This window comes from Eurosta solidaginis, chromosome 2 (assembly GCF_040869045.1).
Source record: "Eurosta solidaginis isolate ZX-2024a chromosome 2, ASM4086904v1, whole genome shotgun sequence".
Lineage (NCBI taxonomy): Eukaryota > Metazoa > Arthropoda > Insecta > Diptera > Tephritidae > Eurosta > Eurosta solidaginis.
In genome coordinates this window covers 30,874,344-30,890,688 of record NC_090320.1, presented here as the reverse complement: position 1 = coordinate 30,890,688, position 16,345 = coordinate 30,874,344, and the positions used below count along the sequence as shown (strand labels likewise).

The 16,345-nt window shown below is 41.3% G+C and overlaps 1 protein-coding gene across 1 annotated transcript; it reads right to left on the bottom strand.

The window, feature by feature from the left end:
• Window positions 1-2,113: 2,113 nt before the first annotated feature.
• On the bottom strand, window positions 2,114-13,159 carry LOC137242042 (uncharacterized). The gene is made up of 2 exons (XM_067769406.1): window positions 13,145-13,159; window positions 2,114-8,251 (listed from the first exon to the last, which is right to left on the bottom strand). The coding sequence occupies exon 2, from the start codon at window positions 6,767-6,769 to the stop codon at window positions 4,190-4,192; it is 2,580 nt and encodes an 859-aa protein (XP_067625507.1). The 5' UTR covers window positions 6,770-8,251; window positions 13,145-13,159; the 3' UTR covers window positions 2,114-4,189.
• Between the last annotated feature and the right edge of the window lie 3,186 nt (window positions 13,160-16,345).

Below are 16,345 nucleotides of genomic sequence, written 5' to 3'. Positions count from 1 at the left end.
ACATACACCTGCGAGCAATAAAATTGCAGCAACAATGATACGCAATTTTTATAATTTTCAAAGCAAAATTCACATTGTTGTATGGAACAGAATTATATATATAACCTGGAACTCGTCTTAAATTAGACTATATCGCGCTCCAAAACGGTTTCGAAATTGGTTGACAGTCATTGTCGTTTAAATCAGTAAAGGTCTTACAATTGAGGGAAATGGAAATAGAAGATTAATTGCTGCAACTTGCAAGCCGATTTTCTACTTTTTTTTTACTCGCAGATGTACCTATCATAACTATATACCACTATGCCTTTGTACTAGTATAAGCCAAATTAAAGGAGACCATTGGAATTATCTGCCAGAAAATAGACTGTCATGTCAAGGCGACAAACTTCGCTAAAGCGTAATATATTTTCAATGTATAAATCCAACCAAATTGTATAGTAATGCGATTAGCTTTTAAACGTATGCCATTATGGTTTATTTGTATGTACGTACGTGCAACCCTTTGCAAGCACCAATTATTATGCCAATGTTGATATATTTTCCCGACAACCTTTTTTTTTGATTCTGGACAATCATAAAGTATTTTACAATTAACACGAACACATACCTAAATATTATACACTTATTTATTAACTTTTACTGCCTACAATTGAAGTAACATAGCATTCAGTAAGACTCATTTAAGATAGAATACATATACATGCCTAGGCCATTCAATGCCATTTGGACGAATAAAGAAACATATATATAGATATTTTTTTTTGGTATGGTTAATCACTCCTACCAGTGAATATCCATTTCCTTTTTCTGCATATATTTTGATTCCTTCACTTCTAACATACCTACCTACTGACATGCATGTACCGTAGTTCATGAACTGGAAATTTTTTTTTGTTGGGTACCTTGTTGGCAGAGATAAGGAAATCAATTCATATGTAGAGAAATGCACGGATGTTCAGCTTCAAAATCTTACTAATCCCTACCAACCCAATAAGTTAAATAGGCTGCTCTATGTACATAAACACATCAATAGTAAGTTAACTTAACCAAAACTTGCTATTAGACAGATAAGAGAATTTATGTACGTAAAGCAGAATAGCATTTAAAGAGGGTATTTAGAAACAAAGATACCAAACAAATTACTATAATAAATTTATTATGCCGATAGGTGCCAACCTATATGCGTTTATGAATTTATAAAATAGTTATGTAAGCCAACCAAAATTATAACTTAGACTTCACGAAAGTAAATAAAAAAAAAAAAGAATCAGATTGTATTGCCTTATGAGCAGGAAGCTCGCGAAGATTAAAACACATAGACATACTTAATGATATTTCAGTTTTTTTTTTATGATGAATTTTAAATAAATTTTGTAATTTGAAATGGGAATGCTGGCGTCGCCACTTATTTAGAAGGCACTTAGGTAAACCAGGTAAGGGGCACCCGAAATTAAGGTGCGTCGGTGGCCATGGTTTTTGAGGGTGGGCTAAGCACCGGGCGTCGAAACAACACCCGCGGCGCCCCTCTATATATTCGGCCCTTTATGTTTATTTCCCTTTTGGTTCTTTTATTTTGATTTCAGCATTTTTTTTTTCTCTTTGATTTTATCGTTTGGTAACCGGTCATGTCCGGTTCGGAAATTTTTCTTGCGTCAGTTTTTGAATTTTGAATTTAGATTTTTGAATTTTTTGAATGTTAACGGTCTGTCCGTGGCATCCGGTTCGGCCGGATGTCGTTTCAGTTTTCAATTTATAAGCGTTTTGAGTCGGTCTCTGCGCTTCTGCCAGGTTTTTTTTGAATTTGACAGCTGTTCGTTTTGATAGGCATGATAGGAACTTTTTTCTGTTTATGGCGCAGGAACAGTAAGGTTGGCAAGGACCCGCCCCAGCCGACAATCACTAGCCACTGTGCACCACCACATCACGCCGACCGCCTTCCTTACTGCTTCCAATGTAAATGCGAATCCATAACAATTTTATTGAACAAATTTAATTGCGTATTATGATTGAAACAAAATTTAGCAAAGTTGTTGTTGTTGTTGTAGCCATAAGCACATTCCCCGAAGGTTTTGGGGAGTATTATTGTTGTTGATGGTCCCTTGCCAGATGCAGATCCGGTACGTTTCGGTAGCAAGCACTATTAAGGTACTAGCCCGACTGTCACCGATTAAGTGGTACGAATTTAACTTGCTTTGGCAGTCTTAGCAGTTTATTTCTATAAAAAATGTTACAATAAATACATATGCACATACAAGAAAAATATGACACACTTACCGCAGTACGTCCTTCCACTTCCTTTGGCTAATCGGTGACTAAATTGAATATACTTACTTTCGCGACTATTTATCCCTTCATTAGCAAACGGTCAAACGATTTGCATTTACCGTACCAGCTTGGAAGTTGGAAGAATGCACTGCAGTTTACAAAAACACCAAACAGGAGAAGCGGTCAATTTGGTTGAACAAAGAAAAAGGCAAAAAATAATGAACAGTTGAAATGTATGTATGTATGTTGTACATATGTATGTTACAGAATTTTAGTTGGCGTAAACAGCTTTTATATAGCAAGAATATGAAACAATAGAAACATGAAAACAACAACCTTAGTATGTGCATATGCCTGCAAACAATGGTAATTTCAAATATAGTTGTGCGTAAGTATATAAACAAATTTTTCGAGCAGGGATTCCCAACATCCCCGCCCCCGTGAATCAGGAAGATTCACCATCATCAACGTCCAGAACAGCCAGCTTGGAAACTGGTCGCCGTTTTACTCCACTAGTAGTTCGTATGTCTGCACGCCGTATTTCCCCATCGGAGCCAGGGTACACTTGCTAGACTTTGCCACGACACCATTCTTTACGTGGAACATTTGGGTCACATACAAATACCAAGTCACGTTTTTGCATTGGCTTCTTTCGCTGGCACCATTTCACCCGTCGAGTTAAGGTTGGCAGATACTCAGATATCCACCGCCGCCAAAAGTGATCTCTCAATTGCCGTCCGATGCGCCACTGTTTACGTAAACAATTACCATTCTCAATTTCAATGCAAGCGCTAGGAGTATTTGCAATGTTTGTTTCTCCCAGTAAAAAGTCGTTAGGAGTTAGTGGTTGCTCCTGATCGACGCTGATCGGCAAATGTGTTAAGGGCGTAGAATTAACCACGTTCTCTGCTTCAATAAGAAAGCTGTACAGCGTATGTTTGCGAGGCGCAGTCTCATTCAACGTGTGACGCAACACCCGCTTGACGCACTGCACCATTCTTTCCCATGCGCCACCTTCTGCCGGATTAAATGGTGTGTTGAACACCCACTCCACACCCCTTTGAGACAACTCGCTTTGCAGACGAACGCAGTCAAACACTTCTGTGAATCGCTTTGCCTCTCGGTCAGCCCCAACGAAATTTTTACCATTGTCCGATCTGATACGTATGGGCACCCCACGTCGGTTCATAAAGTAGTTTCGCATAGCGATAATGCATGAATCCGTGCTTAGATCATGCGCCAATTCCAAATGTACAGCTCTCACAGTCAACAAGTAAAAAGTGCCACCCACCTCTTCTCAGTGCTGCGTCGGACAGTGATGGTTACCGGGCCAAAATAATCGAAACCTGTATAGCTAAACGGCCGAACGTACGGAGTAAGCCTATCAATGGGCAAAGGCCCCATCAATGGAGCCACCGGCGCTGATTTGTTTAATCGACATACTGAACATGCGGCAATCACACTGCGCAGCAGACCTCGTAGACGCAGCACCCAGTAACTGCGACGAATGTTGCAAATCGTAGCCTCATAGTTTTGATGGTGTGTGGCGGAATGATAGTGCGTTACTAATAGTTTTGTAAATGCATGGTCAGGCGGCAAAATAATGGGGTGTCGCGCGCTGATTGGCAGCCAGCTGGCAGCGTCGATGCGTCCCTGCACACGTAAAACACTCTCCTCGTCTATATATGGCGAAAGTTGTAGCAGTACACTGTCTTTAGGGATGTTATGGCCATTTTTAATGGCTTCGATTTCCGCACCGTATACCTCATGCTGGACTAGGCGACACAAAATACGTTTGGCTGTATCAACTTCGTTAGCGGTGAGACCATAGCATCGATCTGGCTGAACCCGGCGGCGGCAAATATCAATAAAGCGAATCACCCAAGCGAATGTTCTGACCAATCTATTAAATGAAGAAAATTGTTTAATATTTATAAGGTTGCAACTTACGATGACTAAGGCAAAATTTGCCACGATCGATGACATCTTCACAAGGCCACGTAAGCTCTTCCTTCTGTAGAAACTGGGGTCCACATGACCAGCGTGCTACCTTGCTAAAATCGACGTTATCATTCTTACGCGTCGTTTCATCGGCCACATTTAGTGCACTAGGTATCCATCTCCAATTACGTATGTTGGTAGTTGCTAAAATCTCCGCCACCCTATGTTGCACAAAGGGTTTATAGCGACGATGCTCACTTCGAAGCCATTTGATCACGGTTGTCGAGTCGCTCCACAAGATACAGTCTTCGATGTCTACTAAATGCTCTTCACGTATGCACTGCATAAGACGCGTACCCAAAACCGCTGCCTGCAGTTCCAGCCTTGGTATTGTTAAAGTTTTCATTGGCGCGCATTTTGACTTTGCGCATACGAAAGCCACCTCAACATCCCCAAAGGAGTTACAAGATCGCCAATAGGCAACAGCGGCAAAGGCGTCTTCACTGGCGTCGACAAATACGTGTAGTTGCAATTTATGTGGAGCACCGTTGCGGAAATAAAAACGTGGTATAGCATATTCCATCACGGCCCCTACAACGAAGTTGCTTAGTAATCCTAAAGGGTCGCAGATGGACATAACAACGCTTAAAAGTTCTCTTTTGCTAGGGCGCCTGATTCCATTTATCACCGCTGGGTCTACGTTATGGAACTTCAACTTGAATCCGAAACAATCTGAAAATGATTCCCAAAACATGCCCAGTACACGTTCAGCTAACACACCTTCCTTCTTGGCAATTACGCGTGTGTCATCAGAACCACCAAGTGCTGCTACTACTTTCGAAGAATTTGAAGTAAAATGGCGGAGCTCGAAACCTGCTTTCTTGTGAATGGCTCGCACCTCCTCTGACACTGAAATTGCTTCCTCTTCCGAGCCGAAACTGTCCACGAAGTCATCGACGTAGTGGTGGTCCAATATTGCCTTCACAGCACGTTTAGTTATACAATTTTCGCTTTGATGCTCCAACGCGTTAATTGTTTTGACATAATTGGCTGCGCACGGCGAACATGCCGCGCCGAACGTCGTTACACACATCTCGTAGACATCTGGAGTGCTTGTTGGATCACCACTACGCCAGAGAAACCGTTGAGCACATCTATCTTGTTCTTGAATAAGCACTTGGTGGGACATCTCCCTAATGTCTGCACACACCGCGACAGCACCTTCCCGAATATGAAACAATATAGATGTCAACAAACGATATGCCTGCGGCCCCTTCAGCAATTGTGAATTGAGGGATATGCCACTTACCTCAGCTGCGGCGTCGAAAACCATACGCAACTTACCCGGTTTATTAGGGTTAGCAACGGCAAAATGCGGCAGATACCAGGTCGTAGGTGTAGACATTGCGGCTTCTGCAGCGGACAGTTTTCGTGCATATTTGTTGCTGATATAAGAGTCCATGATGTGCTTGTACTCGGTGGCGAAATTTGTATCACAACTCATCTTCTTCTCCACATTTGCTAATCGTTTTAGCGCCATGTTGTAGCTATTAGGCAATTTAATGTTGTCAGATTTCCATAAAAGACCTGTTTGGAACCTTCCATCCACTCGGCATGTTGTAGTCTTCAGGATAGCTGTAGCTCGAACGTCTAAATCACTTACTATCGGGGGCGTAGCACTAACCCCGAAACTCTCAGTATCAAAAAAATCAGACACCAAATTATGTAGAAGTTGATCGGCCTGGCTGTTCACGTACAAACAAGTTGACGGCAACGTCGATGAAGCAGTCGTTGGACCAAACACCACCCAACCCAATTGTGTTTTAGCGACGAAAGGACCACTCATGTTCAATTTTATTGTAGTCGACGGCAAACCTAAATGACAATGATCAAGGCCAGTCAGTAATTTGGGTCTTACCTCGTTATATGGCCGAACTGGTAAATGGCACCGTTGAACATTTGACTTCAAATCATCCTTACTCACGCTTTGCAAGGGGAGTTGCAAGTTTGATACTGCAAAAACGCTTCGGAAGTTATGTTTGTGCTCCATACCGGCACCACTGATTAGCAAATCTACCACCATTGTTAGCTCTTCCACTGTACGCCCTCCAAACCATTGGATGTTCAAACTCTGCTTTCGTCCCTGGATGCCTAACTCTCGAACGATGTCACTGTCGATCATTGTTATGGATGACCCTTCATCCAGGAGTGCATACGTATCGATGCGTCTTTGATTGCCGTATAAAGTGACTGGAAGTATGCGGTACAAAAGTTTACTATCAGCGGAGCTACAACTCAAAACTGCTGGTCCTGGTTCTTGTGAAACTTGTTGAGTGTGAGATGACCGTTGGGTTGGTGTTGGCCTGTTCGAGTTTTGAGCGTTCGCAGATGTGGATTTTATGCAAGGCTGCGATGGTGTTGATTGGCTTGGGAAATTGTTTTTGCTCCCGATGGCTTCATGCAGAAGCTTGTGGTGCACCCTTCGGTACCCTTCGATAGCGCATGGCTTGCGGCGTTGGCAATTCCGTGTACCACGACCTAAATTGAGACAAGAGAAACACATACGATTTCGTTTAACTTCTGCCCACCTGTTCGGAACTGAAATTTCTATGAAGCGCGCACACACTTCTGGCTTATGGGAACCCTGGCAAATAGGACATCTCGGCGATCGCTGCGGCTCGGTGGCATGTAAAACGGTACGGCTCTTTGACTCCGTCGGTTGATTTTCAGCGCAAACAGTGCAGATGACATTAGCCAGTCGCAAAAATGCTTTACATTCGCATATGGCTGTATCGTTGCTGCGAAGCTAGCCCACTCGATACGCTTGCTAACGGGCAACTTCGATACCAGGTCATCGAGTAGTGTAGGGTTAGCCAAGTGCAACTCACCTCCATGAGCAGATTGCAAAAATACACAAATATTACTAACCTTAGTTGCGAACGGGATGATTTTTGCCATGGCGTGCTCCGAAATGGGTGCTATTTCCCTCACCTTTGACAACTGGCTACGAATCAGTTGTTCAGGACGACCAAACCTAAATTTCAAAAGCTCCAAAATGTTGCCTACGTTGTTGGGGTGTATCAGGAGTGATCTGACAGCCTGCGTCTCCCTTTAGGCTTTTCTGCAAACGTTGATTATTCTCGAAGTTGCTATACCCATACATCGCAGTGGATTCTGTGAAAGCCGTGTAAAATATTGGCCAATCTTCGGGCTTCCCACAGAAATCCGGCAGAGGCTGCATCTTCCTTGGGAAGGTGGACAATGGCGTGGTTGTAGAACCCATATTTGTGATATTTGGAACCGAATTTGTAATGGAGCTAATAGAGCGTGTATCAGTCGGCTGTACAATTGGCTGATACATATTATTCATCATCGCAACGGTCGGTGTATTAGCAGCGGCGGTACTTGTGACATAGAGTGGCGGAGAGTAACGGGCTTCGTCTAACTGCGGCAATTGTGAATTTGGCGAACGTGACCCCGACGAATAAGTTATTGGCGCCTGTGTCGTTTGTGGCTCCGCTGGCTGCGAGACTGATACCCTGGCGACGGTGGTTGTTGTTGTAGCAATGCTCGCCCCACCTAATAGCCGCGACCGATCACAAATTGTCATCAATATCCTCTAACGGGAGTCCAAGGAAACTTGCCGTTTCAACAGGGGTGGACCATAAGGAAACGGGTGTTAGAGGCGTTGGTTCCACATTACATGGGAACGCCTGGCGACGGTATTGTTCACATTTGATGTGCTTGGCATATTCGAATTTTGCCCCTCACTACGCGCTTGATTCTCCCTTATTACCGTCTGTGCTGCTGACAAACTGTTCTCTAACATGGCTATTCGCCTTTGTAGAGTTGCAACCACATTATCTTGACGTGCGGCGGCATTGGCTGATGAAGATCGTGTGGTGACTCCGGCGGCACTTGGAGCGGCTGACGAATCGGAGGTGGCAACTGGTGCTTCGGTGACCTGGCTGGCCCTTGATACGGCTGTTGGTTGAGCATTTGTTTCCATAGCTGGCAAATTGGCCGATGTGGGACGCCGAGGTGACTTGCCCATGAAATATAAAAATAAAGAAACAAACAACAAACAGCAAAGTTATGTCAAAAATTTAAATAAATTAAATTAAAATGGTGCAAATCCAAACTGCAGCTGAAATTGTATGGCATCGGCAATAGTTGTGCAAATCCAGTCTGCTGCTAAAAATTGTATGGCACTGGCAATAAATATAAAATTATGTCGCATATGCAAAGGCTGTGAAATAAAAATATAGGCTGCAAAATTTGCGTGCGAAATAAAGTATGTGTTGCGAAATAAAGCTGTCACCGATTAAGTGGTACGAATTTAACTTGCTTTGGCAGTCTTAGCAGTTTATTTCTATAAAAAATGTTACAATAAATACATATGCACATACAAGAAAAATATGACACACTTGCCGCAGTACGTCCTTCCACTTCCTTTGGCTAATCGGTGACTAAATTGAAAATACTTACTTTCGCGACTATTTATCCCTTCATTAGCAAACGGTCAAACGATTTGCATTTACCGTACCAGCTTGGAAGTTGGAAGAATGCACTGCAGTTTACAAAAACACCAAACAGGAGAAGCGGTCACTTTGGTTGAACAAAGAAAAAGGCAAAAAATAATGAACAGTTGAAATGTATGTATGTATGTTGTACATATGTATGTTACAGAATTTTAGTTGGCGTAAACAGCTTTAATATAGCAAGAATATGAAACAATAGAAACATGAAAACAACAACCTTAGTATGTGCATATGCCTGCAAACAATGGTAATTTCAAATATAGTTGTGCGTAAGTATATAAACAAATTTTTAGAGCAGGGATTCCCAACACCGACCATCTCGGGATCGCTTTAGTATGACCACATGAAACCTTCTAGGCCATTCTGTCACCCCACCCACAGGTTCCATAAGGAAATCGAATAAAATGCTAAATATGTGTATGATGCATATTTGTAAAGATTCGGCTCGCGTAGATGAGGCTAACACTTGGGTTGCGGTTTTTTTCTTCAAAATTAATTTTGGTTTCGCTCCGGTTTCGGTTTAACAAAGTGTTTTGATTTCGCTTTTTAAAATCAGTTTGGTAATTAATTTCGGTTTTATTTCGATCGTATTTCGGATTTATTAAGCATTTTGTTCAAGTTTTGTTTTCATTTCTCAAAACTAATTTAGGTTTCGCACCGGTTTCATGTCGGTTTATAAAAGAATTGGCTTCGTTCCTCAAAATATATTTCGGTTTCGTTCCGGTTTCGATTTTACCAAATGTTTAGGATTCAGTTGTGGTTTCCATATTCAAAATTGATTTCGATTTTAGGTATATTTGAAATAGACTCAAAGTTTTAGACTACCAGCCTATTAGAACCGACTCAATAAGCTGATATCTTCATAACTTACTTATGATAGATGATGTAAGGGTAAAAAAGATTGTAAAGATCCGGGGACTTGTGAGCTTCCTAATGTGCAGCTCTAAAATGAGAAAATCTAGGGAAGTGGAGGGCGTCAACTAAGGATAGCTTAGGTTGGGTCACCGCTGTTCAGGAAAGGCAAGGTTTATATCTAAATATGATACTGGTGCTATTATTTATTGAATAAATCTTGGACATTTCTTCCGCAGAGTCGAATACGTGCTGGCTTATATATGTATGTATGTCTAGGACATTAAGGCAGGTACTCCCTTTGAGTAGTACCCTATTAAACGCTTGGATTAAAAAACTGAACGAAAAGAACTAGACACCTGACAAGAAGTCGTGTCAGATCAGCTATTGCAACCCGACTTTAAATCCACTATCAAGATGCAAAATGCGAGCGGCAAGCAGAGTCCCCAAGTTCCTACTGGCCGCAATAGATCAAATGGTTATTATGTTTATCGAACTGTAGTTCGATAGCACTGAAAGTGAGGTGAGGTAATGCCTAACAGCAACCGTTCCCACAGTGGTAGATCTTAGTGCTTTAATAGCTACTTGACTTTCTGAGTAACTTTTAAATGCCAGTTAAAGCGGCAGACAGTATCGTTAATAACGAAGAAAGCACTATAGTGATCATGTAGCCTAAATTTATCACTGGCACTGTGATCGAAAATACTGGGCAAAGCTAGGATAAATGTATGAAAAAGTTGGCCAGACATTTGATTGAGAGAATGTAACAAGCATATCTAGAAACTCCATAGAAAAGAACCATCGTGACCACAATATCCAATAGCGAATGTACCAATGTGCAAACGAAATGAGAGCGTATAGAAAAGAATTTTCCCTACTCAAAGCCTGTAAAAGTGGTAGTAAGCTAAAGATTCAATATGACTTTTTTCTCTGCATTGTTGTTGTTGTTGTTGTAGCAATGCTCGCCCCACCTAATAGCCTCGACCGATCACAAATTGTCATCAATATCCTCTAACGGGAGTCCAAGGAAACTTGCCGTTTCAACAGGGGTGGACCATAAGGAAAGGGGTGTTAGAGGCGTTGGTTCCACATTACAATTAAAGAGATGGTTGGTGTCATGTGGGGACACATTGCAAGCAGGGCATACATTTTGTATGTCGGGGTTGATTCTGGATAGGTAAGAGTTTAACCTGTTACAGTATCCAGAACGAAGTTGAGCAAGAGTGACACGCGTTTCCCTGGGGAGTATGCGTTCCTCTTCTACGAGTTCTGGATATTTTTCTTCAAGTACTGGATTCACCGGGCAATTCCCGACATAAAGGTCCGACGCCTGTCTATGGAGTTCACCAAAGACCTGCTTGTGTTTTTCCGCTTCATACGGCTGGGTTCTCAGGTGCCGTATTTCCTCAAAATGCCAACGGAGATGACTCCTTAGGCCCCTAGGCGGTGCTGGTTCGTCAATCAGATGTCTGTTGGGATGCCCAGGTTTCTGGGTATTCAACAGAAACTGTTTGGTCAGCATCTCATTTCTCTCCCTGATGGGGAGTATTCTCGCCTCATTATGCAGATGGTGTTCTGGGGACATAAGAAGACAGCCCGTGGCGATTCTGAGAGCAGTATTTTGGCAGGCCTGTAGTTTCTTCCAGTGGGTGGTTTTTAGGCTTGGCGACCATATGGGTGACGTGTAGCACGTAATCGGCTGGCTAATTGCTTTGTATGTGGTCAAGAGCGTTTCTTTATCTTTTCCCCAGGTACTGCCAGCAAGGGATTTGAGGATTTTATTACGGCTCTGAATTCTTGGAACAATTGCGGTTGCGTGCGCACCAAAATGTAGATCCTGATCAAACGTCACACCCAAGATTTTGGGGTGTAGGACAGTCGGTAGCGTAGTGCCATCGACGTGGATGTTCAATATGGTCGACATTTGGGGCGTCCATGTTGTAAATAAGGTCGCGGAAGATTTAGTCGGTGACAATGACAGGTTTCGCGAGGCGAAAAAACTGGAGAGATCTGCATTGTCTCAAGCATTGTTTCTGTTTTCCTCATCTACAAATTCGAGCATCACAAAAACACCAAACAGAGTGAAATGCGTTCAAGTGCAGCTTTTGTTTAAGCGAAATATTTACATGAAGACGGCACTAGGATATTGAAGCTTGATATGCAAATATGTTCATTTGAATGAGGAAATGGAGTATACGTGACAGCTGAAAGTGCAAAACAATAAACACTTTGCAATTTTCCTTTATATACTGCCATGCGTGTCTATTGTATGCTCCTTTTTGTCTTACGGAGCTCGTTTTTTTTTCCAATGGCAGCTTTCTATTGCACTTCATACCATTTGTGTATCGTCGGGCTATATCTACATATTAAATTTCTAAACCCAAAGCATTGTAGCAGTGACATGAGGAATAGGAGCAGTGCTTTGGAGTGGAATCAGAAGGAATTCGGAACAGGCAAACACTTGAAGCCATTCGATTTTTAATGAAATTTTTCATGCCGAGGATGGAAAGATGTGAGCCTCGAATTAAGTATTGTGGATACAAAATTAGGTACAATATCACCTGGGAATATTTAGCCAGAGATAGGAGATTACACTAATCATCCTGCAGCGATTCACTAGCTCCGGGCTTTCGCAGAACTATGCCATTATGAGCCAGTGCTATATCCAATTTTGTCACCTGCAATGCTTTCAACAGACACTTTTCACATGGTGATGTTCTATAATATGTCAGTTGCCCGTCTTTGCAGGCCTCTTGAATGCGTTTTTAACTTTTTAAAGATACACCTTAGACTTGATTAAGGAAAATCGCCCCATTAGATCGTCTATTTTGCTCTAAGCAAGATAGGGTGTTTGTTGGTGAAAGTGGGGCTAGCGACTGTCACTCTCTGCATCCGATTGACACCAGTTCGAAGGGAGAAATAAATAAAAATAGTAGCTTGTATGCTACCCGTCTGGAATATGGTCGCCGGGTTTAAAAATTCAACTGGAAGAAGCTGCAGGCCTGAAAAAACACCGCGCTCAGAACTGCAACCTTATGTCGCCATATCATCAACTACAAAGTGAGGCCGTAGCCGCACCTTATGGTAATTAGACACTGCTGATGAAGTCCCTCACCTAGCCATTTAACCGATTATGATGGAACGACCTAGCTAGTTTGTCGCCTTCTCAAATTAGCTCACCATCAAACGGATGTTCGGTGACTTCCCAGATAATACTTCGGCGCAAGCGACCAGAAGTAGTGATCTGCTTGAACCACATACAAAAGATTAACCTTGGTCTTTCTCTAGCGAATGACGATGAAAAGCTTTATCAACTTACGTGCAGTTATGCACATGGATCCAGCTTCCACCATAGACTTAGGTCAAAGAAAATGTATAACCCATCCTAAAGTATACCGTAAATAAGTATATACATTTAAATTTATACAAACGACCACTTTACTTTAAAATAGGCTAATCGCAATTACAATGTGTGTTCACACTGAGATTTCAATGAAGTGAATCCCATAACAGTGTTGTACATAACAAATGGATGTAGTACTTACATGCATAAACATCTCCCATACGATAATCAATCGGTATGTCTTTTTTTTTGAATAACTTGGCGAAGCTTAAATACAACAGCACCAAGTCAAGTGAAACACAAACAAGTAAAGGTGTCTAAGTTCGGGTGTAACCGAACATTATATACTCAGCGTGAGCTTCAATTGCACATTTCATTTCGTGGCACCGCCCGTTTAAAAAACAATGTCTCCCCATTTCCTCTTACAATAAAACTTTATTCAAAACTATTTTTTGCCAGTTATAGCTTATTATTCTAGTCTACGACCCTTTTAAACTTGTTTTATATCTAAGTTGCCGTAGTCTTTAACAGATCCCGTCCATTTTTACTAGAAATATTTTCTACTATTATTATTAGGATAGGTTAATTTTTCTTCGAGTTATGGCTGCCGAAACATGGAAAATTGCTTAGTCATAAAAGGGGCGGTGCCACACCCATTTTCAAAAATTTTAGTGTTTTCCAATTTAATGTTGTAATTCAACTTAAAAAGTAAAATTCTATTGATACAAAGCTCTTTTTCGCTAAGACATAGCTTATTATTTTCGTCTACGGCCCTTTTAAAAATCTTTTATATAAAAGTGGGCGTGGTCTTAAACCGATCTCGTCCATTTTTTCTAGAAATATTTCTTGCTATAGGGAAACTTTGTGTAGGTACCCAATTTTATTACGATCCGTTAATATTATATACATATATAACAAGTAAGGAAGCCTAAGTTCGGGTGTAACCGAACATTAAATACTCAGCTGAGAGCTATGGAGACAAAATAAGGGAAAATCACCAGGTATGAAAATGAACCTAGGATAACCCTGGAATATGTTTGTATGACATGTGTATCAAATGGAAGGTATTAAAGAGTATTTTAAGAGGGAGTGGGCCATAGTTCTATAGGTGGACCCCATTTCGAGATATCGCCATAAAGGTGGACCACGGGTGACTCTAGAATGTGTTTGGAAGATATGGGTATCAAATGGAAGGTGTTAATGAGTATTTTAAAAGGCAATGGGCCTTAGTTCTATAGGTGAACGCTTTTCGAGATATCGCCATAAAGGTGGACCAGGGGTGACTCTAGAATTTGTTTGTACGATATGGGTATCAAATGAAAGGTGTTAATGAGTATTTTAAAAGGGAGTGGGCCTTAGTTCTACAGGTGGACGCCTTTTCGAGATATCGCCATAAAGGTGGACCACGGGTGACTCTAGAATGTGTTTGGAAGATATGGGTATCAAATGGAAGGTGTTAATGAGTATTTTAAAAGGCAATGGGCCTTAGTTCTATAGGTGAACGCTTTTCGAGATATCGCCATAAAGGTGGACCACGGGTGACTCTAGAATTCGTTTGTACGATATGGATATCAAATGAAAGGTGTTAATGAGTATTTTAAAAGGGAGTGGGCCTTAGTTCTATAGGTGGACGCTTTTTCGAGATATCGCCATAAAGGCGGACCATGGATCACTCTAGAATGTGTTTGTACGATATGGGTGTCAAATGAAAGGTGTTAATGAGTATTTTAAAAGGGAATAGACCTTAGATCTATAGGTGGACGCCTTTTGGAGATATCGCCATAAAGGTGGACCAGGGGTGACTCTAGAATGCGTTTGTACGATATGGGTATCAAATGAAAGGTGTTAATGAGTATTTTAAAAGGGAATGACCTTAGTTCTATAGGTGGTCGCTTTTTGGAGATATCGCCATAAAGGTGGACCAGGGGTGACTCTAGAATGCGTTTGTACAATATGGGTATCAAATGAAAGGTGTTAATGATTATTTAAAAGGTAGTGAGCCTTAGTTCTATAGGTGGACGCCTTTTCGAAATATCGCCAGGGGTGACTCTATAATGTGTTTGTACGATATGGGTATTAAATTAATGAGGGTTTTAAAAAGAATTGGCCCTTAGTTTTATATGTGAAGGCGTTTTCGAAATATCGACCAAAATGTGTAGGTGTCACACCCATTTTACAAAGTTTTTTCTAAAGTTATATTTTGCGTCAATAATCCAATCCAATTACCATGTTTCATCCCTTTTTTCGTATTTGGTATAGAATTATGGTTTTTTTTTTCATTTTTCGTAGTTTCCGATATCGAAAAAGTGGGCGTAGTCATAGTCGGACTTCGGCCATTTTTTATACCAAGATAAAGTGAGCTCAGATAAGTACGTGAACTTAGTTTAGTAAAGATATATCGATTTTTGCTCAAGTTATCGAGTTAACGGCCGAGCGGGAGGACAGACGGTCGACTGTGTATAAAAACTGGGCGCGGCTTCAACCGATTTCGCCCTTTTTCACAGAAAAGAGTTATCGTCCTAGAATCTAAGGCTCTACCAAATTTCACAAGGATTGGTAAATTTCTGTTCGACTTATGGCATTAAAATTATCCTAGACAAATTAAATGAAAAAGGGCGGAGCCACGCCCATTTTGAAATTTTCTTTTATTTTTGTATTTTGTTGCACCATGTCATTACTGGAGAGTTGAATGTTGACATAATTTACTTATATACTGTAAAGATATTAATTTTTTTGTTAAAATTTGACTTTAAATAATTTTTTTTTTTTAAGTGGGCGTAGTCGTTCTCCGATTTTGCTAATTTTTATTAAGCATACATATAGTAATAGGAGTCACGTTCCTGCCAAATTTCATCATGATATCTTCAACGACTGCCAAATTACAGCTTGCAAAACTTTTAAATTACCTTCTTTTAAAAGTGGGCGGCGCCACGCCCATTGTCCAAAATGTTACTAATTTTCTATTCTGCGTCATAAGATCAACTCACCTACCAAGTTTTATCGCTTTATCCGTCTTTGGTAATGAATTATCGCACTTTTTCGGTTTTTCGAAATTTTCGATATCGAAAAAGTGGGCGTGGTTACAGTCCGATATCGTTCATTTTAAATAGCGATCTGAGATGAGTGCCCAGGAACCTACATACCAAATTTCATCAAGATACCTCAAAATTTACTCAAGTTATCGTGTTAACGGACAGACGGACGGACGGACATGGCTCAATCGAATTTTTTTTCGATACTGATGATTTTGATATATGTACCCCCAGCGGGTCAGGGGGTCAGAGTATACCCGCGGTAGGTATGCCTGTCGTAAGAGGCGACTAAAATACCAGATTCAAGGGGCTGTGTAGCGCAACCCCTTCAGGTTGCCAGCGCAATATATAGCTTCTCCAAACCCAATTGT